Here is a 25,357-nt window from a genome sequence, read left to right on the forward strand (position 1 = left end):
ATAACATCCTCATTTTTGTTTTCCATTCCTTTCCTAATAATACCTAACACTCTATTTGCTTTCTTAGCCACAGCAGCACACTGTGATCCCTTTCTTTGTCCGTGACTCCTAATGTGGGAACCTTGCATGACATAGCTATAATTCGGGTTCCTCTTTCCCACATGCATCACTTTGCACTTGCTCACATTAAACGCCATCTGCCATTTAGACGCCCAATCTCCCAGTCTTGTAAGGTCCGCTTGTAATTTTTCACAATCCTCCTGAATAACTTTGTGTCATCAGCAAATTTAATTACCTCACTAGTTACTCCCATCTCTAGGTCATTTATAAATATGTTAAAAAGCAGCGGTCCCAACACAGATTGCATAGATTGGGATTCAGTTGTTGAACAGAGTTGTAAATCCTAGAAGCAGTTTTTGTTGAAGATAACATATTACACTAAAGTAACCCTGCTGTGCGCCACTCATACCTCCCACCCACCAGGTCGAGGCGAGAACCGACAAACCGTGTGCCCACCAGAAACCAAGCGGTGGCATCAACCACAGAAAAGGAACGGCAATCCTTCTGAGCATCTAAATCTCAATCGCCCTGGAGTTTACTGACTATCAATTAGAAGATGGTTATGATTACTTGAAAGTTAGTGGGACTGAAGGATCCTCACTTTGTGCTGCAGAGATGAAAATCCTACCTCAGCGTCCTACCTCCAACCACTGCAGCAGCAACAGGTGATTCGGTGATCTTGACTGCGAAACTGCGAGCGACTATCACCTGCCTGACTGCCTAAATACCTTTGCAGCACAGCTGTCTCCCCTCAGCTTCCTACCTCCAACCATTACAACAAAGTTGTCTCGCCTGAGCTTCCCACCTCCAACCACTAATCTATCTCCCAGAACCAGAAAGCCTCCGTTCCCTACACGCTCCAACACAACACACAGATCTACTGGACTCGCATCTGAACAACCAACTGTGAGTAAACCACCTATAATTAACCCATAGATCCGCCTCCCCTGCGCACCAACATTACAAAGAACCAGAGCCACCACTGATCTCAATTGTTCAAAGCCAAGACGCAAATACACATAACACACAAGACACAAGAACACGACCTACTAGCAGCACTAAGAAATCAGTACCATAATGAACACCGGCAAACTGCTCCTAATAATCTACTCCTTATCCCTGGTCCACTTAACACTAACCAGCCCATTCGATAAAAGCAACATCATACCCACAACCATCAAAGTCTGGCCAGATACACCACACCACACCACACCAAACTGACAACCAAAGCAATGGAAGAACACCAACTTGCGGACAACGTCAATACAAGGGAAAGAAAGGTCATAACAAACCCACACCAACAAAGAAATGACAACTGACAAAAATCCACATAACACCAAACATAGACGATCCTTTCCAAAAAATTCAAGTGGGCTACATCAATGCCAGATCCATAGTAAACAAACAATAATATCAGACTGGATCACGTCAGAAAACCTCGACGTACTCTTCATTAATGAAACCTGGATCCATGATCAAAAATACCCTATAATCCTGGACCTATTCCCCCCTGGGACACAAAATTACTCACTGGACCAGAAAGGAAAAGAGAGGTGGAGGCATAGCACTAATACATCGAGACCACTTCACCACCGAAACCACTGCCAAGTCTATAACATCCCAACTTGAAATCGCCTCAATTAGAATCCACCACACTACCCTGCTTGACCACCTAAACTGTGACTTGTTCTATAGACCACCAGATAATTGGAACGAATGCCAATCGCACTTCATGGACTTCATATCAAATACCTGTGTAACCAACCCCAATATACTAGTATTGGGTGACATCAACCTTCACCTAGAAGACCCAAACTCTGCAAACACACGCAAATGCGAGCAATTCCTCCATCAATGGGACCTTGAATGGCCACACATTCAAGCTACCCATATCAAAGGGCACACACTCGACCTTATCTCACACATACTGTCCATGGACCAGAATCTAATAATATCAGATATTAAATGGACGAACACACCATGATCAGACCACTACACACTAAACTTATCCCTACTCTGGCGGAAAAAGGGTCCATACCATATACAAGAATACATAACTTACAGCACATGAGGCCAAATAGACTCAGAAACATTCTGGCAACATATGTACAATAATGAATGGTCAGCACAAACGGACACTACATACTATCTTTCAGATTGGGATAAAAGATGCAAAAGCATATTAGATGAAATAGCACCCTTACAAACAAGAACCTCACGTAGACATAACTCGATACCATGGTTCATCGAAGAACTGAAAAAATTAAAAACACAATCCAAGAAATTTGAAAGAGCATGGAAAAAAAAATAAAAGATGCACAAACACTCAACGCATGGAAACAAACTCAAAAGAAAATAGAAATATGCAATAAGACAAGCCAAAAGGCTTTACTACAAAACCAAACTCTTGAACAAACTACTAGACACCACCGCGGTCACCACAACCAACACAGACACCCCAATGGCAGACAAACTTGCCAAATACTTCAAGGAAAAAAATTGTAAATCTACGAAACACACTACCTCAGAACATCACCGACATCGAAAACTTAATTGAATGTATGGATCCGAACCCCGATGAATCCCCAGTGGACAGATTCTGGACAAGTTTCGCTCTCCTCACTACTGAAACAGTCAATCAAGCGACTAACAGGTTCTCCAAGACTCACTGTAAACTGGACACCTGCCCCAGTTACCTAATAAAATCCACCCCCCACCGCTTCATAGCAGACCTCACATCCCACATAAATTACATGCTTCAACATGGTCTCTTTCCTAAGGACAACGGTAACATCCTCCTCACCCTGATACCAAAAGATACCAAGAAAAAAAAAAGAAACGACATCACCAACTACCACCCAGTAGCATCTATCCCAATGGTAGTCAAACTGATGGAAAGCATGGTAACCAAACAACTTACTGATTACATAAACAAATTCTCAATACTACACGAATCACAATCAGGATTTCGCGCCAACCGCAGTACCGAGATAGTACTAATTACTCTCTTAGCCAAATTCAAACAAGAAATTGCATTAGGCAAAAACGTACTCCTCCTAAAATTCGACATGTCTAGTGCATTCAACATGGTAAACCACAATATACTACTAAGCATCTTAGAATACTTCGGGATTGGCGGAAGTGTACTTAGCTGGATCAAAGGTTTCCTAACTACTAGAACATATCAAGTGAAATCAAACTCGAACATATCATCAACATGGAAAGCAGACTGTGGAGTACCCCAAGGATCACCACTTTCACTGCTCCTTTTTAACCTAATAATGATCCCACTAGCCACGTCCTTATCCAGTCAAGGCCTTAACCCCTTCATTTACGCTGACAATGTCACAATATACATCCCCTAAAAACATGATCTAGCAGAAATCACCAATGAAATCAAACTCAGCCTAAACATCATGAACTCATGGGCGAATGCATTTCAACTAAAACTTAACACAGAAAAAACACACTGTCTCATCCTCTCATACCAATACAACACGAGTGGAGGAGTGGTCTAGTGGTTAGGGTGGTGGACTTTGGTCCTGGGGAACTGAGTTCAATTCCCACTTCAGGCACAGGCAGCTCCTTGTGACTCTGGGCAAGTCACTTAACCCTCCATTGCCCCATGTATAAGCCACATTGAGCCTGCCATGAGTGGGAAAGCAAGGGGTACAAATGTAACAAAAAAAATATATAATCACCCCAGATCACAACCTCCCTATCTGACAGCCTAAAATTCTCGAAGTCGCAATTGACCGAAATCTCACACTGGAGAGCCAAGTGAAAGCTACAACAAAGAAAATGTTCCACTCAATGTGGAAGCTCAAACGAGTAAAATCTTTTTTCCCCGAGGGAAATATTTCGCAACTTGGTACAAACCATGGTACTAAGTCACCTAGACTACTGCAATGGAATCTACGCGGGATGTAAAGAACAAATCCTAAAGAAACTCCAAACTGCTCAAAATACAGGAGCCAGGCTCATATTTGGTAAAACGAGATTCAAAAGCGCCAAACCCCTATGAGAAAAACTGCACTGGCTGCCGATCAAAGAATGCATTGCATTCAAAATCTGCACCTTGGTTCATAAAATCATCTACGAAGATGCCCCGGGATACATGATAGACCTCATAGACCTACCAACCAGAAACGCATCAAGATCAACACGGACATACCTAAATCTCCACCACCCAAGCTGCAAAGGACTCAAATACAAATCAACCTATTCATCCAGCTTTTCCTATATAAGCACACAACTATGGAACGCATTACCAAGCACCGTGAAAACAACAAACAACCACCTAAAATTCCTGAAATTACTAAAAACTTGCCTGTTCGAAAAGGCATACCCTAATGATCCAACTTAAATGACTTAACCCTGCAACACAACAAAACCAAAGCTCGTACTGGACACAACTTAACTCTTCCCCCTTACGATTCCCTAACATGTCTGTAACACATAATCCGTAGCCTACTACAACATCACTCTGTATTTGTTCATACCGATATTGGCGACCGCCAGCACGATACTATGTAAGCCACATTGAGCCTGCAAATGGGTGGGAAAATGTGGGATACAAATGTAACAAATAAATAAAGAAGAGTTTAATAATATGAATAAAGTATCACTGAAACCAAACCACCTAAGTGTGTAAAAATGGTAGTCCTATTCTGTCGATTGCCTTCTCTGCATCTAGTGATATTACAATTTTAGGATCTCCTTGAGATTTGGCATTTGACAGACTATTCCAGAACAATCTGGAGTTAATCACTGGAGAGTCTCCCAGGAGTAAATCCATTTTGATCTCTGAATTAGAGTTGGTAGTATTTTACCTAGGCGGGTTGCTATGATTTTTGCGTAAATTTTGTTTTCCATATTTATTAATGATATGGGCCTATAGTTTTGCACCTTACTGTGGTCTCTCTCTGGTTTAGGTATTACAATGATAGTGGATTCAATGAAAGAGCCTTTATTTTCTGAGGAAGAGAAAAAGGAGTTGAACAGGGAGTGCAATTTAGTGCTAAGGATATCGATAAAAGTTATAAAAGTTAGATAGAATTCTGTGGAAAAACCATCATTCCCTGAAGCTTTTCCTTTAGGGATCAATTTGATGGCTGATAGAATTTCTGCTTGAGTTATAGGTTTTTTTAGGACACTGTTTTGAGATGGGGTTACTGTGGGGTGGGAAATATTTTTCAAATGTTCATTAAATTTGGTAACAGAAAAGTTAATTTCCAAGCTACATAGAGTTTGGTAGTACTTGATGAATAGTTCTGTATTAGTTTTGTCAGTATGATTATTACCTTGAGAATGTGTAATGAGCTCAGTTCTGGAGTTTTCTTTTTGCTTTTAAGAATTGAGCAAACATATGGCCTCAATCTGTTGTTCTTGGCATAAAATTTAGATTTCTGTGTGGCAATATGGGACATGCTTCTTTGAATAGTAAGGAGTTGTATTTTAATTTCTGTAGTTGAGTAAATTTGGGGATTTTGAGTTGGAGATATGTCGATTCCAGTTTTTGTTTCAGCATCCAGATTTTCTGTTTCTTTTTTTATGTTTGTTTAACCCTGCTGAGTAGTTGATGATAGCACTTCTTGTGTCTTTGTACACATCCTACCAAATGTTAGGGGTGTATGTATTGATGATGATTTTCTTAAAGTAATTTTCTGAAACTGGATTTTATGTATATTTTAAATTTGTCATTAAGTAGAATGGGGTTAAATCTCCATGAGATTTTGATTTTTGGGGCTGCTATGTTAGACAGGGAGAGAGAAATTGCAGAGTAATCAGATATAGCTTGACTGTGGATTTCTCTGTTTGACAGATGGGGCATTAATTGTTTTGAAATTAAAAAATAATCACGTTGTGAAAAACTCCTATGGGGTGGTGAATGCAAAGTAAAATCAAGTTTACTGGGATTGAGCAATCTCCATGGGACTACTAAACCAAAGGATTTTTGTATTGAGATAATGCTAGAGGATACTTTGACGGGACTGTAGGAGGAATTGGATTTTCTGTCTAATACTAGGTCTAAAATTTGATTGAAATTGCCTCCAACAATAGTTGGAGCTGGGTTAAGCGAGTTAATCGTAACTGAAACCTCATGGAAAAATAGTCTTCAGCAGTTGGATATTAAAGATGTTAACAGGATCTTTGTTGATTAAATAAGTGTACTTCTATCTGTCTGCCTTTTATATCGGAGACTTGATTGAGCAGGGTATGTTGTAGATGTTGTAGGGATCTGTATGCTAAGATAGACATTCCATTTCTTTTCTGGGAAAATGAGCTGTAAGCTATAGGAGAGTAGTTTTGGTCAGATAAGCGGAGGCTATCCTGTGAGAGTAAATGTGTTGATTGAATGAGAGCGAGGTCTGCATTCACTTTTTTTAGGTTTAAGTTTTGTTTTGTGTTGGTTTTTTAATAGGGTTTTCAATCCCTTAATATTTAAAGAAACTATATGCATATAGTTTATATAAATACACAGGAGACTTGAGCAAATAATCTGTAAATATCCAGAAGCGTATTGATAAAACAAAGCAGATTACAGGATGAGGTAATTGTACACAGCGATGTAGTGAAAACCAGCAATGAGAAAAACAGCACTGCAAAGCCAAGAGGTACCAGACAAACAGGGCGCTGGCTGGAGTAACAGTGTGGGTGCATAGTGGTGCTACCTAATTTGCATGCATGAGGTGTGAATGTATTTTTTGGGAGGATGGTTGTAAAGGAGGAATAGCTGAAAAGAAAGGATTATATATTATAACACTAAAGGTTAATCAGCAATTATCAGGAGAGCTAGAAGAATGGTGTAACTTGTTTGAGTAACCTTGGATTTTGAACTAAAAAGAAAGGGACAAGTTATATAAATTTTGATAATCAGAACAAGTTGCAAGATAGCTTTCAAAAAATATTAAATCACCTAAGTGATATTGAGAGGCTAATTGAAAAGGCAGCAATATTAATTCAGAATGAAATGTTATAAAGGAGCCATTATTTATGGATGGGCAGCGGGAAACTACAATAAAGATAATAGCTAGTAACAAGTGGGAAGCTAATTACGAATGTGTATAATACAAACATTTAATTTGTTGATAGTGAGAGAAAATGTTTAAAACATTGAGATTCGGATATTAAAGGTATGACTTCAAGCCAAGGCTGTCTGTTGCAGCAATCCAATTTGTCGGGAGCGCTGCTGGGGGAGTGGGAGGAGATGAAGAAATGTTATAGTCGGTAAAAAGAGATTTATATGGGCTAACGTAATTTGAAGGTTGGGGTGAAATGTAGGAAGAGAGGTGTGGTTCTTAGAACAATTGGAATCTGGATCAATTGAAGAACTGAGATGAGCAGAAGACAGTGATTATATTTGTGATCCTGATTGCAGAGAAAAACTGTTGGGATATAGATTTAAGACCATCCAGAAATTGCTTTAGCAGTTCAGGATCTTCAAATGATCTTGTGGTGTTGTGGACTGTAACTCTCATGAGAGCAGGATAAAGTAGAATTGCACTCCCAGTAATTTGAGATGGTCGAGTAGGTCAAGGAATCACTTGTGTTTTTGTACTATAGTCTTGAGATTAGAAAAAAAAATCATAAATGTCACATCTTCAAGGTAACATAGTAAGTGATGGCAGATAAAGACCTGAACGTTCCATCCAGTCTGCCCAACAGTCTTACTCATTCTCAGTTCTAGATTGAATCAACAATGAACGTGATATTATATACTTGATCATGGTTCTTTATTCTTTCAGGGATACAGACTGTAGATGTCCTCCCAATTTTATCCTTATGTTCCAACTACAGGAGTTGTAGTCAACGCCTATTCGAATCCATCTGTCATTTACGGGACACAGACCATAAAAGTCTGCCCGGCACTGTCCTCACATTCCAAATTACTGGAGTTTCTGTTGAAGCTCTCTACAGTCCATCCTAAGCCAGATTACTATATGCGGGACTCAGACCGTACAAGCCAGCCCAGCACTGTCCTTAGTTGATATAGCCAGAGTTGCCATCTAACCACCACTTGGCATGCAAACACATCTGCAAACCTTTTTGTAAGATAAGCAGGACTTGTGGGTAGCGGAGGATTCTTATTACAAAGGGACGTGGTCATGATGATGGCACGCAGTGTGCACGCTCAAATGGAGGAGTGGCCTAGTGGTTAGGGTGGTGGACTTTGGTCCTGAGGAACTGAGTTCGATTCCCGGCACAGGCAGCTCCTTGTGACTCTGGGCAAGTCACTTAACCCTCCATTGCCTGCTGCATTGAGCCTGCCATGAGTGGGAAAAGCGCGGAGTACAAATGTAACAAAAAAAAAAAAATGGCCTATCGAACATGTCCAGAGGTTTGGGAAGGAAAGTTTCCAAAAATTTGACAGGATTGGTGCTTTCAATGCCTTCTCTAATACTGAGAATGTGGAGGTTATTCCTCCTGGCTTGGTTGTTCAGATCCTCAAGATCCTTCCGCAAAGTGGTGATTTCTTTTGATCTGTTCTGCAGAGTTGTAATGGCTTCTTTATTAGCTTCATTCACAGCATGTATCTACTGCTTCCATTTGAGATTGGATCTGCAGTAGCTGGTTATGAAGTTCACCCACATTTTCTTTCAGTTCTTGATTGTCCTTTAGGAGGGCAAGGAGTGATAAAAGCTCCTCCGTAATTGATTTTAAAGAGACTTCCTCTCTTTGATCTGCCTCCATGTTATCTGCTGCATCCTGCTCGTTTCGTTCTCTTAGAAGTTGGAAGCTGAACGCTGGTGGTGTCAGTTTTTAATCTTTTTGATGCCATGAGATCTGTTGAATGATTTCCAAGTAGATTTCTTGGTTTGTAATGTTGGATGGTCCAAAATAATACAGGATTCTTATAGTCAATCTCGAGATTAAGCTGCCATTCTCATTGGGCTCGCTAGTGCCCCCCCCCCCCCAACCCAGGTCTTCTGCTTCTGAGAAGAGAGTAAGGAATTGAAGGATCATGGGTGTTGTTTAAGGACGAGATTTGATGCCCATGATTTTGGAATTCCTAAAAGAGCTCTTGTATGTAGACCATGGCCTATAATTATTACTGCAATGACCATGCTAGGTAGCTGGGGGAGGGGAGATGTAGCTTAAAAAAAAAAAGGGTAAAAATCAGTGGAAGTTACAAATGAAGTCTAATAGTGCCAGTTCATTAGCCCTAGTTCTGGTTGAGCTGGAAGAGGAGATGTAGCTTTCCTTTGTTCTCCTCTCACAGCGATGCTTCTTTGGCCTTCTAGCTCAACTGGAATGTATGGCTATTGTGCTATGAAGCCTTCATTAATCCTCACAGATGCTGTTGTGGAAGAACAACCTAATCATTCTGTGTCTAATTCAAAGCTTTTGCAGGGTTAGTTTCTGAGCAATCCCCTCCTCCCTTTTTTGTACACAAAAATTGCACTAATCTTTTATTGCATTGGCCACTCTGTAGTGTCCTCAACCTCTGCTGGTCTACGGAATTTGAGCTAAGTGCATGAATTGAACTGGTATCTGCTGCACAGCACTGCATCAGACTGTTATGCTGACCCCTTAGTATAATGGTTCCCATACCTGTTTGGTGAAAAGGGGAGGCTTCAGACAAGTTCTCTGATGTCTTTAGTGAATATCTTGAAAACCTGACTTAGGGAGCAGTCCCCAGTACACGTTTGGGATTCACTGCCTTAATGGACTCAACTGCTTTTAAGTTAATGATTAAGTGCTTTGTTCTGATATACAAGACTCTAGTTTTGATTTCCTGTCTGGAGCAGTAGTGCTTGCATCATGCAAAAGAGAACTTCCTACAGAAGTTCATAGGATTCAATATGTATAAGTAGTCTATCCAGGTTTGCTTGAAAATTCATTTTAATCAAGCCTGTGATGTCCAATACGATGGGCAGTATTTCTATATCTTTCTACCACATTTTCTTGGTTCTCTGACTGTTTAACTTGGTGGTTGGAGGTAGTCTTCATGAGGAAGATGCTGTAGTAGTATCAAGCTAGAAATACTGCAGAATGGCTGACGATGTAGGATTAAAATATATTTTTGCTCATGTTTCACTGAAGTTGGCTTTGTGGATCTTGCAAGAGGAAAATACTGATTTAGCTTTTTAGGGGCCCCTCTACTAGCCTTTACATAGTAACATAGTAACATAGTAGATGACGGCAGGAAAAGACCTGCACGGTCCATCCAGTCTGCCCAACAAGATAAACTCATATGTGCTATTTTTTTGTGTATACCCTACCTTGATTTGTACCTGTCCTTTTCAGGGCACAGACCGTACAAGTCTGCCCCGCCTCCCACCACCAGCTGTGGCACAGACCGTATAAGTCTGCCCAGCATTTTCCCCGCCTCCCAACCACCAGCCCCGGCACAGACCGTATAAGTCTGCCCAGCACTATCCCTGCCTCCCAACCACCAGCCCCGCCTCCCACCACCGGCTCTGCCACCCAATCTCGGCTAAGCTCCTGAGGATCCATTTCTTCTGAACAGGATTCCTTTATGTTTATCCCACGCATGTTTGAATTCTGTTACCGTTTTCATTTCCACCACCTCCTGCGGGAGGGCATTCCAAGCATCCACTACTCTCCGTGAAGAAATACTTCCTGACATTTTTCTTGAGTCTGCCCCCCTTCAATCTCATTTCATGTCCTCTCGTTCTACCGCCTTCCCCTCTCCGGAAAAGGTTCGTTTGCGGATTAATACCTTTCAGATATTTGAACATCTGTATCATATCACCCCTGTTTCTCCTTTCCTCCAGGGTCTACATGTTCAGGTCAACAAGTCTCTCCTCATACGTCTTGTAACGCAAATCCCATACCATTCTTGTAGCTTTTCTTTGCACCGCTTCCATTTTTTTTTAACATCCTTCGCAAGATACGGCCTCCAAAACTGAACACAATACTCCAGGTGGGGCCTCACCAACGTCTTATACAGGGGTATTAAAACCTCTTTTTTTCTGCTGGTCACACCTCTCTCTATACAGCCTAGGAATCTTCTAGCTACGGCCACCGCTTTGTCACACTGTTTCGTCGCCTTCAGGTCCTCAGGTACTATCACCCCAAGATCCCTCTCCCTGTCCGTACCTATCAGACTCTCCCTGCCTAACACATACGTCTTCCTTGGATTTCTACTCCCTAAATGCATCACTTTGCATTTCTTCGCATTGAATTTTAATTGCCAAATGTTAGACCATTCTTCTAGCCTCCGCAGATCTTTTTTCATGTTTTCCACTCCCTCCGGAGTGTCCACCCTGTTGCAAATCTTGGTGTCATCCGCAAAAAGGCAAACTTTACCTTGTAACCCTTCGGCAATGTCACTCACAAATATATCACTACTCACCTTTTCCTCCTCCGAGCGAACTCCATTTACCACCACCCTCTGGCGTCTGCCCATTAACCAGTTCCTAATCCAGTTCACCACTTCGGGTCCTATCTTTAGCCTGTGTAGTTTATTCAAGAGCCCCCTGTGGGGAACCGTGTCAAAAGCTTTGCTGAAATCTAAGTAGATTACGTCCATAGCACGTCCTTGATTTAATTCTCCGGTCACCCAGTCAAAGAATTCAATGAGATTCGTTTGGCACGATTTCCCTTTGGTGAAACCATGTTGTCTCGGATCTTGCAACTTATTTGCTTCTAGGAAATTTACTATCCTTTCCTTCAGCATCGCTTCCATTAATTTTCCAATAATCGAAGTGAGGCTTACCGGCCTCTAGTTTCCAACTTCTTCCCTATCACCACTTTTGTGAAGAGGGACCACCTCTGCCGTTCTCCAATCCCACAGAACCTGTCCCGTCTCCAAGGATTTATTAAACAAATCTTTTAGAGGACCCGCCAGAACCTCTCTGAGCTCCCTCAATATCCTGGGGTTGATCCCGTCCAGTCCCACTGCTTTGTCCACCTTTAGATTTTTAAGTTGTTCATACACACTCTCTTCTGTGAATGGTGCTATATCCACATGTACTTTTGCCAGTCCATCGCGGTCCTGCTCCTGGATTTTCTTCTGTGAAAACAGAACAAAAGTATCTATTTAGCAAATTAGCTTTTTCTTCATCATTATCTACATAGCGGTTTGCAGCATCTTTCAGTCTCATAATTCTCTTTTTTGTCTTCCTCCTTTGACTAATATACCTGAAGAAACCTTTGTCACTCCGCCTTACATTTCTAGCCATTTGTTCTTCCGCATGCGCTTTCGCCAGAAGTATCTCTCTCTTGGCTTCTTTCAGTTTCATCCGGTATTCCTCCCCGTGTTTCTCTTGAGTTTTTCTGTATTTCAGGAATGCCAACTCTTTAGCCTTTATTTTCCCAGCCACTTGTTTGGAGAACCATATCGGTTTCCTTTTTCTCTTGCTTTTATTTACTCTCCTTACATAAAGGTTTGTGGCCCTATTTATAGCTTCTTTCAGCTTGGACCACTGTCCTTCCACTTCTCGTTCATCCTCCCATCCCATCATCTTCTTCCTCAGGTATTCCCCCATTTTACTAAAGTCAGCATGCTTGAAATCCAGGACTTTGATTTTTGAGTGGCCGCCCTCCACTTTAGCCATCATATCAAACCAAATTGTTTGATGGTCACTGCTGCCCAGGTGGGCACCCACTCAGACATTTGACACATTATCCCCATTTGTGAGCACCAGATCCAGCGTCGCTCCCTCCCTCGTGGGTTCCGTCACTATTTGTCTGAGCAGAGCACTTTGAAAAGCATCCACGATCTCTCTACTTCTTTCCGATTCCGCAGATGGAACTTTCCAATCTACATCCGGCAGATTGAAATCTCCCAGCAACAGCACCTCTCTCTTCTTTCCCAACTTATGGATATCGGCGACCAGATCTTTATCTAGATCGTCCAATTGTGTCGGAGGTCTGTAGACACCCACTTGTACAGAGGTTTTATCATCTCTTTTTAAGGTGATCCATATCGCTTCTTCCTTTCCCCAGGTCCCTGACATTTCAGTTGCCTCGATGTCATTTCTCACATACAGAGCTACTCCTCCATTTTTTCGACCCTCTCTATCCTTCCTAAATAGATTATAGCCCAGTATGTTTGCATCCCATTCATGAGAACCATTGAGCCACGTCTCCGTGATTGCAACAATGTCTAAGTCTGCCTCCAACATCAGGGCTTGAAGGTCATGAACTTCATTGCTTAGATTGCGAGCATTTGTGGTCATCGCTTTAGAGCGTGCTAGTGGAATTGTGCACACTAAATGCTAAGAAACCCATAGGTATAAAATGGGCTTGTTAGCATTTAATGGGTGTTACGTCCCTCACCTGTACGACGCTCCTCCCGGCTAGGATGAGGATCGGTCTTGGGAAGGTCTGTTTCCGTTTCCTAAGTCTGGCAGCCATCATCCGACTTAGAGCAATGGTACAGCCATCTTGGATTCATATCCCAGGAAGCCATCTTGGACTAACGAGGACAGGAAGGAAGCCCATATTTGGTCCTTAGAGCTCTGCTGATGGGGGCAGCCATCTTGGTTCAGCTGCACATGCTTTAGCCTAATTCCTCCTCTACTTAAGGCACTGTCTCCAGCCCTTCAGTGCTTCGGCTTCTGCTGCACAGAGGTTGTGGTCTGCATCCGTGTTCCTTACCTGATTCCTGAGTTTCCTGTGTCTTGACCTTGGCTTGTTTCCTGACCACGCGTTGTGTTGCTGCCTGCCTTTTGACCCTGGACTGTGTTTGGACTATTCTCAGCTCTACTGTTTTCCTGGCTCTTGGACTGTGTCTGTTGGCTACCTGTCTGGTCAGTGGTCCTGCAACCCCGCCGGTTCTGGAAGTCCTGCCGGCCGCTTGAACCCAGGGGCTCAACTCCTGGGGAATAGTGACTAAGTGCAGGTGAAGCTAGGGGTTGTCTGGCTGCCTGACCGAGTGCGGTGCACTCCATCATCGCCGTGCTCAGTCGGGGCTCAAGGGCTCACATTCCCAGTCATACCAATGGGCACTAATACTGTTAGTGTGCTGCCTGACCGAGTGCGGTGCACTCCATCATCGCCGTGCTCAGTCGGGGCTCAAGGGCTCACATCCCCAGTCATACCAATGGGCACTAATACTGTTAGTGTGCTAAGCTTTAGTAAAAAGACCCCTTAGCGTTTTATTGCAAATTTGCAGTTTCTTTGCAAAGCGCTGTTGTGTTTTTCAGAGGCCCTCCATACATTTGATACTTAAACACTGTGTGTCTGATTTTGGTGATAAAGTATATGGAACAGCTATTTCTTTTGGGTTTTTTTCCTGTTTTTCTTCTTGTTTCTAATTATTTAGTTTTGTTATTTTAATTTCTATATGTTCTTTATATTGTTTTTATTTGGGTTGGATAGACCCATGAGGACCAGCTGTGTTAGGCTGGCAAGCTAGCCATCTACCAGAGAGGGTCCCCTGAAAGCTGTCATTTATTTGGCTCATATCTGACTCGTAGTTGTGCGCTTGGGGTATTGTCTTACTAGCCATTTTTACCCCAAGAGTTTAACTAAGTTTCTAAATGTTCTATAGGAAAGAATGAGGGAACAGGTTGCAAGAATAATCAGCTTTATTATAGCTTACCACAACACAGCAGGATCAGATATACAAGCAGATGGGTGGACAGACGGGCAGCATCTCATCTAGCACTTCGATAGGTCTTCTGACATGCCCAAACTCTCCCTGTCTTATATACTCTCCTAGTCCCATTCTAACTAATGGGGCCCATTAGCCTTAAAGTTTGTTTATTTAAAACTAGCTGACCACAATCTTGCTTAACTGGAAACTCTTTTGCAACTATTTCCTTACACCTGCAGATACTTCAGAAAAACAAGTTTTTTTCTAACTCAAAATGGGGAAATTGGGGGAAAATCCACTTTGTAACTGACACTTTAGAGTTTCCATTTTGTTTTCTGATCTCCATTTTGTTTCATATTTCTCTGGCCAACTTTTCTAATTTAGATCATGTAGGTCTCAATCCGGGCTAAAAACTAGGCCATGCTTTTCCAGCAAGCTCCTAGTCATACAAGCCATAACATTGTTCACTTTACCAGGGTTTCTATATAGCCTGAGCTTTAAGGTTCAGCCCCCTTCAGCCCACCACCATTCCAGTGGGGGTCTCTGGCTGTATTATATCTTATCAATATTTTTAGGGTTCTTTCAATCTGCTCTTTTACGTGCCAAACAGGATTATTATATCCAACTGACCAACTCTCGTGGCTCTAATCCTCGACTTCTCTTCACCACATTGAACTCTCTCCTCAAGGTGCCCCCTCCCCCAACTCCCCCTTCATTATCTCCTCAGACCCTTGCTGAATTCTTTCACAACAAGGTTCAAAAGATAAACCTTGCTTTCTCTACTTCACCACCTCTCCCTCCACTAGTCAGTTCCCCTCTCTCTCCTTTCCCTCATTCCCTTTCCTCCTTTTCTGAAGTTACTACAGAGGAAACTACACTTCTCCTTTCTTCCTCAAAATGTACCACCTGTTCCTCTGATCCCATTCCCACCCACCTTCTTAATGCCATCTCTCCTGCTCTTATTCCTTTTATCTGTCACATTCTCAACCTCTCACTTTCCACTGCGACTGTCCCTGCTGTCTTTAAACATGCTGTGGTCACACTTCTCCTTAAGAAGCCTTCACTCGACCCTACTTGTCCCTCTAATTACCGACCCATCTCCCTCCTTCCTTTTCTCTCCAAATTACTTGAGCATGCTGTTCACCGCCACTGCCTTGATTTTCTCTCCTCACATGCTAATCTTGACCCACTACAATCTGGTTTTCGCCCTCTCCACTCAACCGAAACTGCGCTTACTAAAGTCTCCAATGACCTATTACTGGCTAAATCCAGAGGTCAATATTCCATTCTCATTCTTCTTGATCTTTCCGCTGCTTTTGACACTGTCGATCACAGCATACTTCTCGATACCCTGTCCTCACTTGGATTCCAGGGCTCTGTCCTTTCCTGGTTCTCTTCCTACCTCTCCCTCCGCACCTTTAGTGTTCACTCTGGTGGATCCTCTTCTACTTCTATCCCTCTGCCTGTCAGCGTACCTCAGGGTTCTGTTCTTGGTCCCCTCCTCTTTTCTATCTACACTTCTTCCCTTGGTTCATTAATCTCATCCCATGGCTTTTCCTACCATCTCTATGCTGATGACTCCCAAATCTACCTTTATACCCCTGATATCTCACCTTGTATCCAAACCAAAGTTTCAGCGTGCTTGTCTGACATTGCTGTCTGGATGTCTCAATGCCACCTGAAATTAAATATGACCAAAACCGAGCTTCTCATTTTTCCCCCCAAATCCACCTCCCCGCTCTCCCCGTTTTCTATTTCTGTTGATGGCTCTCTCATTCTCCCTGTCTCCTCAGCTCGAAACCTTGGGGTCATCTTTGACTCTTCTCTCTCCTTCTCTGCTCATATCCAGCAGATTGCCAAGATCTGTCGTTTTTTTCTTTACAACATCCGTAAAATCTGCCCCTTTCTTTCCGAGCACTCTACCAAAACCCTCATCCACACCCTTGTCACCTCTCATTTAGACTACTGCAATCTGCTTCTTGCTGGCCTCCCACTTAGTCACCTCTCCCCTCTCCAGTCGGTTCAAAACTCTGCTGCCTGTCTCATCTTCCGCCAGGGTCGCTTTACTCATACTACCCCTCTCCTCAAGACCCTTCACTGGCTCCCTATCCGTTTTCGCATCCTGTTCAAACTTCTTCTACTAACCTATAAATGTACTCACTCTGCTGCTCCCCAGTATCTCTCCACACTCGTCCTTCCCTACACCCCTTCCCGTGCACTCCGCTCCATGGATAAATCCTTCTTATCTGTTCCCTTCTCCACTACTGCCAACTCCAGACTTCGCGCCTTCTGTCTCGCTGCACCCTACGCCTGGAATAAACTTCCTGAGCCCCTACGTCTTGCCCCATCCTTGGCCACCTTTAAATCTAGACTGAAAGCCCACCTCTTTAACATTGCTTTTGACTCGTAACCACTTGTAACCACTCGCCTCCACCTACCCTCCTCTCTTCCGCCCGTTCACATTAATTGATTTGATTTGCTTACTTTATTTATTTTTTGTCTATTAGATTGTAAGCTCTTTGAGCAGGGACTGTCTTTCTTCTATGTTTGTGCAGCGCTGCGTATGCCTTGTAGCGCTATAGAAATGCTAAATAGTAGTAGTAGTAGTAGTAGTTCTTCCTACTTTTCTGTTAGATGATATACTGCCCTGACATCAAGCCCCTGAAACAGGCATCACACCAAAACATGTTGAGCATTTCAATAATTGATGATTTCAATCACGATGGACTAACAGTGGACAGTGATTTGTATTTGTCAGCATTGTTTATTTTCACTGGCAACCCACTGTATTGTATTAGTGGATGTGATTTGTTTGTGGTCCTTTCTAGACCCTTTCTTGATTGCTTTTATGTTACTGAATTATCACCTGAGTGATTTCATCTAGAAAAGGTTACGTAGTACATGTTTCCAGAGTTTTTCAGAAATTGCTGATGGGCCAAAGCATGTGCTACAGTATCCATTTTCTGTGGACAGAGGTGAGGGTGCGTCTGTGTACAAAAAGAGTAGGGATGAACCAATAGTCTTCTGATGCAATCAAAAAAGGAGGATTCCAATGGATAAAAGATAGTGTGACCTTTTGTATATCAATAAACTGCATTCATCTTTTATCCACTAGAATCCTCCTTTTTTTAATTGCTCCAGGAGACCATTACATAAGAACATACTGGATCAAACCAATGGTTTATCTAGCCCAGTATCCTGTTTCCAACAGTGGCCAAGCCAGGTCACAAGTACCTGGCAACATTCCATGCTACAAATCCCAGGGCAATCAGTTGCTTCCCCATGTCTGTCTCAATAGCAAACTATGGACTTTTCCTCTAAGAACTTGTCCAAACCTTTTTTAAACCCAGATACACTAACCGCTGTTACCACATCCTCTGGCAAAGAGTTCCAGAGCTTAAGTATTCATTGAGTGAAAAAAGATTTCCTTCTATTTGTTTTAAAAGTATTTCCATGTAACTTCCTTGAGGTGTCCCCTAGTACTTTTGGAATAAGTAAAAAAAATGATTTACTTCTCGTTCTAAACCACTCAGGATTTTGTAGACCTCAATCATATCTCCCCTCATCTGTCTCTTTTCCAAGTTGAAGAGCTCTAACCGCTTTACCCTTTCCTCATACAAGAGGCGTTCTATCCCCTTTATCATTTGGTCACTCTTAAGTACATAAGTATTGCCATACTGGGACAGACTGAAGGTCCATCAAGCCCAGCATCGTATTTCCAGCAGTGTCCAATCCAGGTTATAAGTACCTGGCAAGATCCCAAAACAGTACAATACATTGCTGCGTATCCTAGAAATACGCAGTGGATTTTCCCCAATTCCATTTTAATAATGGCTTATGGACTTTTCTTTTAGGAAGCTATCCAAACCTTTTTTTAAACCCAGCTAAGCTAACTGTTTTTACTACATTCTCTGGCAACAAATTCTAGAGTTTTATTACATGTTGAGTGAAGAAATACTTTCTCTGATTCGTTTTAAATTTACTACTTTGTAGCTTCATTGCGTGCCCCCTAGTCCTAGTATTTTTAAAAAGAGTAAACAAGTGATTCACGTCTACCCGTTTCACTCCACTCATTATTTTATAGACTTCTATCATATCTCCCCTCAGCCATCTTTTCTCCAAACTGAAGAGCCCTAGCTGCTTTTCCTGATAGGGAAGTCATCCCATCCCTTTTATCATTTTCGTTGCCCTTCTCTGTATCTTTTCTAATTCCACTATCTTTTTTGAGATGTGGTGACCAGAATTGCACACAATATTCAAGTTGCGGTCACACCATGGAGCGATACAAAGGCATTATAACATCCTCATTTTTGTCATCTTTGAACCCTTTCTAATTCCGCTATAGGTTTTTTTTGAGATACGGCGACCAGAACTGAACACAGTATTCAAGGTGAGGTCACATCATGGAGTGATACAGAGGCATTATAGTATTTTCGGTTTTATTCTCCATCCCTTTCCTAATAATTCCTAGCATCCTGTTAGTTTTTTTGGCCGTCACAGCACACGAGTAGAAGATTTCAGTGTATTATCTACAACGATACCAGGATCTTTTTCTTGAGTGCTGAGCCCCAAGGTGGACCCTAGCATCAGATAACTATGATTCGGATTATTCTTTCAGATGTGCATCACCTAGTCTTCCAATTTCCCAAGGGCTTCCTGCAATAATTCACAGTCTGCCCTTGTTTTAACAACCTTGAATAGTTTTGTGTCATCTGCAAATTTAATCACCTCACTCATCATTCCGATTTCCAGATCATTTATAAATACTTTAGATAGCACCGGTCCCAGTACAGAGATCCCTGTGGCACTCCACTATTCAGCCTCTGTCCAATAACCAATTTCTAATCCACACCAGAACCTTGCCTCCTATCCCATGACTCTTTCATTTTTTCAGGAGTCTCTCATGATTAACTTTATCAAAAGCTTTCTAAAAATCTAGATACACTGCATCAACGGGCTCACCTTTATCCACATGTTTATTATTCACACCTCAAAGAAATGAGGCAAATTGGTGAGGCAAGACTTTTCCTTTGGCTGAACCCATGCTGACTCTCATTAAACCATGTTTGTCTGCGTGTTCTGTAATTTTAATCTTTATAATAGTTTTAATTATTTTGCCTGGCACCGATGTCGGGCTTATTGGTCTATAATTTCCCAGATCACCCCAGAACCCTTTTTAAAAATCGGCATTTGTGCATTAATTGCAAATATTAACAGTGGTTAAGCATGACAACACTAGTTTATAAGATAGAGAGTAGGAGTGTGTGTATGTGTTTTTGGGGTACAGAGTGTATGGAGCCTGATCCTTGATTTTGCCTGTTATTTATGGGCCTTTTCAGATAGTAATCCTATAGTCTGTGACTAAAAGAGAACTGTGTGATTACAAACACACGTTTTAGCTTCAGTCTCACTGTCTCCCAAATTGAGAGTGGAGGAGTAACCTAGTATTGAGAGCAGTGGACTGCAAACAAGAGAAGCTAGGGCTCAAATCTCACTGATGCGTCTTGTGACCTTGGGCAAGTCACACTGATACATAGACAGGAAGTACCTACTGTACTTGAATGCAACTCATCCTGAGCTATCACTGAAAAGGTATGAGCTAAATTCAACTAAATAAGTTGAATATTTCCTCAGTCTTTGAGTAGTACTGGTAAAACTGCAGATGTTAACCTTGCTTTTTAAAATAAAATTGTAATAAATATTATTCATGAATGCTGTAACAAAAACAAAACAAAAAAAAAAGCAACAACTCATACTTGCAGTTTATTTCATGAAAGGTTATGTAAGTTATGGTTGTCCATGACTGTGACAGCTACCATATCTTCTAGCTTCAGTTATCTATATCTGGTTTCATTTGATACTCATATCTTTCATATCAGCACCACTGGATTAATCTTGATGCTGGAGACTAAAGATAACTCTAATTGTTAGTACCCGAAGACCTGCAGGAGCTGTGTACATTTTTTGTATGCATAGACTTTTTCAGAAAAAAATGCCCTCCGTAGTCCTAGTGTTAATGCTAGTCCTTTTCTAATTTCAGACCTGCTGCTCGTCGTAAACATGAATATGAGTCTTCGACTACTGATGATGCTCAAAAGAAGTTTGGCAATGCAAAAGCCATTTCCTCAGATATGTATTTTGGTAAACAAGATAATGCAGAAGTAAGTATTTCAACCTCATGTTATAGTAGTACTTGGGGAAAAATCCACAATTCCAGGAATAACATGTATAGAATGTTTGTACATTTGGGAAGCTTGCCAGGTGCCCTTGGCCTGGATTGGCTGCTGTCGTGGACAGGATGCTGGGTTCGATGGACACTTGGTCTTTTCCCAGTGTGGCATTACTTATGTACTTATGTACTTCTATCCATATAGAATCCCATTGAGATTTAGATTTTGTTTGGCTATACATTGATACGTGGTATGAAGGAGAGAAGTAAATCAACTTAAATGATTAATACTACTTATTCTCTCTACATATAGATACACAGATGGGCACTGTTATCTGGTGCCAGCAGAGAGAACATTTTACTCCTAGGGGAGTTCTATACCACTGTGCATTGCAGAATATACGCAGAATTTCCCTTCTGTGCTGAATTCTGCAGTGGTATTCTGCAGAGGCTGGTATTTCACTTGGTTCTATCCCTGCCCCCATGGCGCACACCCCAAGCGTAGTTCCTCTTTCTCTAGTTCTGCCCATCCCATAGACCCCACTGCAGCACAGACTTTCTAATATTTTGCTTTACCCCCAGAAAGGGAGTGTCAAATTGCAGGCCTTGTTCACTTCCTACTATACTGCTCACAGCCAACTGCAGTATTTACAGTGTCCTGTGCAGCTTAAATACTGCATTCAACTAGAGCAGTGGCGGAAGACGTGATACAATATTAATTTGTGCCACAGTGAAGGGTCTTGCCTGGGGGGGGGGGGGGGCAGAGGTGAAGTATGTGCAATGTGTTGGGAGAAGAGAGTTCTGAAGCACTGTGTGCCATGGAGGGGAGAGGGAGCCAGAGGAGTGCTTTTCTTGGGGGGGGGGGGGGGGGGGACAAGAAGGGACTGTCTCTGAAGGGATGTTTCTCGGGAGAAAGAGAGAGGTCAAGCTTGGGATATGTGGTGGTGGTGATGGGGAGAGTAGGCTATGCATGCCTCATTGGGGGGCTGTGCCTGGGGGAGAGGGTGGAAGAGAGAGCTGGGAGAATGCCATAGCAGGATTCAGGAGAAAAAGCTATGGGTGTGGAGTGAATGGGGGTTGAAAGAGAGTTATGGGGTGGTTATGCGGGGGATGATGAAAAACTCTGCTGCCCGTCTCGTCTTCCGCCAGGGTCGCTTTACTCATACTACCCCTCTCCTCAAGTCGCTTCACTGGCTCCCTGTCCGTTTTCGCATCCTGTTCAAACTTCTTCTACTAACCTATAAATGTACTCACTCTGCTGCTCCCCAGTATCTCTCCACACTCGTCCTTCCCGTGCACTCCGCTCCATGGATAAATCCTTCTTATCTGTTCCCTTCTCCACTACTGCCAACTCCAGACTTCGCGCCTTCTGTCTCGCTGCACCCTACGCCTGGAATAAACTTCCTGAGCCCCTACGTCTTGCCCCATCCTTGGCCACCTTTAAATCTAGATTGAAAGCCCACCTCTTTAACATTGCTTTTGACTCGTAACCACTCGCCTCCACCTACCCTCCTCTCCTCTCCTCCTTCCTGTACACATTAATTGATTTGATTTGCTTACTTTATTTTTTGTCTATTAGATTGTAAACTCTTTGAGCAGGGACTGTCTTTCTTTTATGTTTGTGCAGCGCTGCGTACGCCTTGTAGCGCTATAAAAATGCTAAATAGTAGTAAAGAGATGAGGGTTATGAAAGACAGCTATGCTGGGGAGAGTGCCTTGGTGTTTGTGACAGAGTTATAGGAATGTGTTTGCCAGGCAGACTTTGAAAGAGCTCTGGGGGAGGGGGGAGGATTTCTGTGAGGACTGAGGGGAAGTTTTTTCAAACGTGGATGGAGAGAGAACTGGAAGGGGGGGTCTTGCTGAGGAATGAGTAGAGGGAGAAAAAAATTGGAGAGGGGGACAGAGAAAATAGGGTTGAACCTGGGGGTGGGTGGGGGGAGAGAATCCTAGGAAAGGATTCAAGCTATATTGAGAAATGACAGCTTAGGTGGGGGAGGGGGCATTGGCGAACTGACAAGGATCTGGGTCCCTGGGCAATAATCCCACATCTCTCGCCCGCCCCAAATCCGGCATCTTTGTCCCCCTCTCCTTCTCCGATACAGCATCTCTTGCAACATCGCTCCCTCTCATTCTCCATCTCTACCCCCTCTGCAGCTCCAACATCTCTGCCCCCCTCCCTTCCCCAGGTCCAACATCCCCCCCACCTCTCCTCTCTGTCCCTGGATCTGGCTCTGGCTCTCTCCCTTCACGTTTACGTCAAAAGTCCCTTTCCTTAGCATCTGCAGCAGATGAATCCAGATATTTGTTGTGTCAATCTACCAGCAAGTGGAGATGGAGAGCACTGAATTGAACTCTGCCTTATAGGACGGAATGCTCCTTGGCCATTCAGTATTCTCTATCTCCTGCAGGTGGATGGACGGTTTCTCACGAGCCCCTGTTTCATCTGATTACAGCTCCTGTTCTGAGTCTCCCAGTTTGGTAGAGCTATGGGGTGTGTGGCTGAGCGGTGTCACCTTAAGGGAGTACACCTAGTCACCTTAGGTCCCTCCCCCATCCTTCTGCCCTCCCTTCATTCTCCTTCCTCAGTGCAGTGGAAATCCTGCAATGCAAAGAAAGAAAGAAAACCCTAGCATTTGAGCAGCTTGTTTTCAAAGCAGTGCTGGCTCCTTATGCTCCCAGTTTCAGGAGAGGGGAGTATGGTAGCAGTGTGTCTTGAGCAGGGGCGTAGACAGACTTGACATTTGGGGGGGGCCCAGAGTTAACTTGAGGGGGCACTAGGCATATAGGTGTGAGTAGTGCTTGGTATACTCCTAAATAATGCCTTTGAGTGCACTTGATAACGGATTTCTAAGTAAACAGTCTGTCCTACATCAATCAACATAAACCACATACGCACATGGAAACTGACATTTTAAAATAAAGTTGCATTATCCCATAACTTAAACTTTGCCATTATAGCAGACCTGAGTCTGGTCACCTTCTCAACACATATCATAAATAATTACTGCAGTGGCACATATCCCTCTACTTTGCTTTATAACAAATATAAAATGCCTTATTAAGCTGTATTACTAAAATAAGTAAATACCTTTGAAGTTTTATTTTCCCTTCCTCTGGTTCTACTGCTTTCTCTCCTTTCTGAGACTAACATTACGTTCAAGTATCCTTATAGTTTTCTTTCCACCCCCTTCTCCTTATGAAGGGGCAGTCAAATAAAGGATTGTCATAAATAGGGAAATTCTTTGAAATGGTCTCACTGTGATAGCAGCTGAGAAGTGTCCATAGCAGTGTGGATAACATAACTGGTGACTAGATGTTTTCTTGGGAACACTGTCAGGAACTTTCTCTCTTGGAAGCTAAAATCATAATCAACTTCCATAAATTTTGTGATAAACACAGAAGATCCTTGCCTCCTAAAAAAAAATATATATATATATGACACCATGTGCAGCAGAAGTCACATGGACAAAGCAAAAGTTTTGACCCTGTCAATGCTTCCTCTACCCATCACTCACCAGAAATTCTGGTAGCACCTGAATAATAGCAACACAAAAACTCTTCAATGCCACATACTTTATGAAATAACTGTAAATCCTGCAAAGATGCTTCTCAGAGCCCATGTAGCAAACTTAACAGCACCAATTCTAAAACACACAAATACTAATAACTGTACCTTTACAAAGGCAGCAGTAAAAATATAGATCAGTATGCTTCCTATTGGAAAAACCAAACAAGTCAGACTCTTATGGATCCCCACACAAACTATATACCAGCAAATCTCTCACCTTGGTCACATGCAGAACACAGATTAACCCTCACCAATTACAGAATAAACGACCAAAAATTAGAACAGGAAACACCGAGAAATCACATTCTCTATAAGCAGAACAACACAGGAGAAATAAAAATAAAAAGGCACAGAACTAGTCTCACGATAAGAGCTGTGAGATTTTGCAGCTTCTATTATGAAACTGGTCCTGCAGGAGATGACATCTTATTAATGGCTCTCCTGCTGCTGATGGAGGGGGAGCAGAGATGCCACGCCAAAGCTGAAGATTTGTCACTGCTATGCTGGAGATTTCAGGCCAATAAGTGAGATTTTTTTTTCAGAGGCCCCAGCAATGTCTTACACCAGATATACATTCCAAAAACTAACATATTCTAATAAATAAATAGAACATAGAATTATTTGTTCTAGTTTTGTTGTCTGTCATTTTCTTTTTCTATTTGTGTTGTCTGAGTCACTGGTTTCTGCTTTTTTAAATTTTAACTCTCTTACCATGGTCTCCTTGTCCATTTTGACATTTCTTTCTCCATGTTCACCATCCATCTTCCCTCTGCGTTCCTATGTGCCCTGTCCAGTATATCCCCTGTCTCTTTGCCCCATCCTTCCACCATGTTCAGCATCTCCATTCTCTCTGTTCCTATTCTTGTCCTGTCCAGCATTGCTCTTCTGTGTCTCTGTCCCCTTCACATGGCCATCACCCTCCTCTGTGTCTCTATGACCCCCCCACATCAAACATGTCCCTTATCCCTCCTCATATTCAGCTTCTCCTCTTGCTTTTCCCAAATTATCGCACACTACCGCCCCCTTCCAGTGCCAGCATATCTGTATC

General features: G+C 42.5%; 1 protein-coding gene across 2 annotated transcripts in view; it reads left to right on the top strand.

The window, feature by feature from the left end:
- The window catches only part of ARFGAP3 (ADP ribosylation factor GTPase activating protein 3), a 254,875-nt gene that overhangs the window by 176,617 nt on the left and 52,901 nt on the right, over positions 1-25,357 (top strand). For both annotated transcript variants that reach the window (XM_030213740.1, XM_030213741.1), the window contains one exon: positions 20,613-20,733. In XM_030213740.1, the coding sequence (XP_030069600.1) occupies positions 20,613-20,733 (121 nt within the window). The remainder of the gene's footprint in view (positions 1-20,612; positions 20,734-25,357) is intronic.

Source organism: Microcaecilia unicolor, chromosome 9, assembly GCF_901765095.1.
Source record: "Microcaecilia unicolor chromosome 9, aMicUni1.1, whole genome shotgun sequence".
NCBI classification, from domain to species: Eukaryota; Metazoa; Chordata; class Amphibia; order Gymnophiona; family Siphonopidae; genus Microcaecilia; species Microcaecilia unicolor.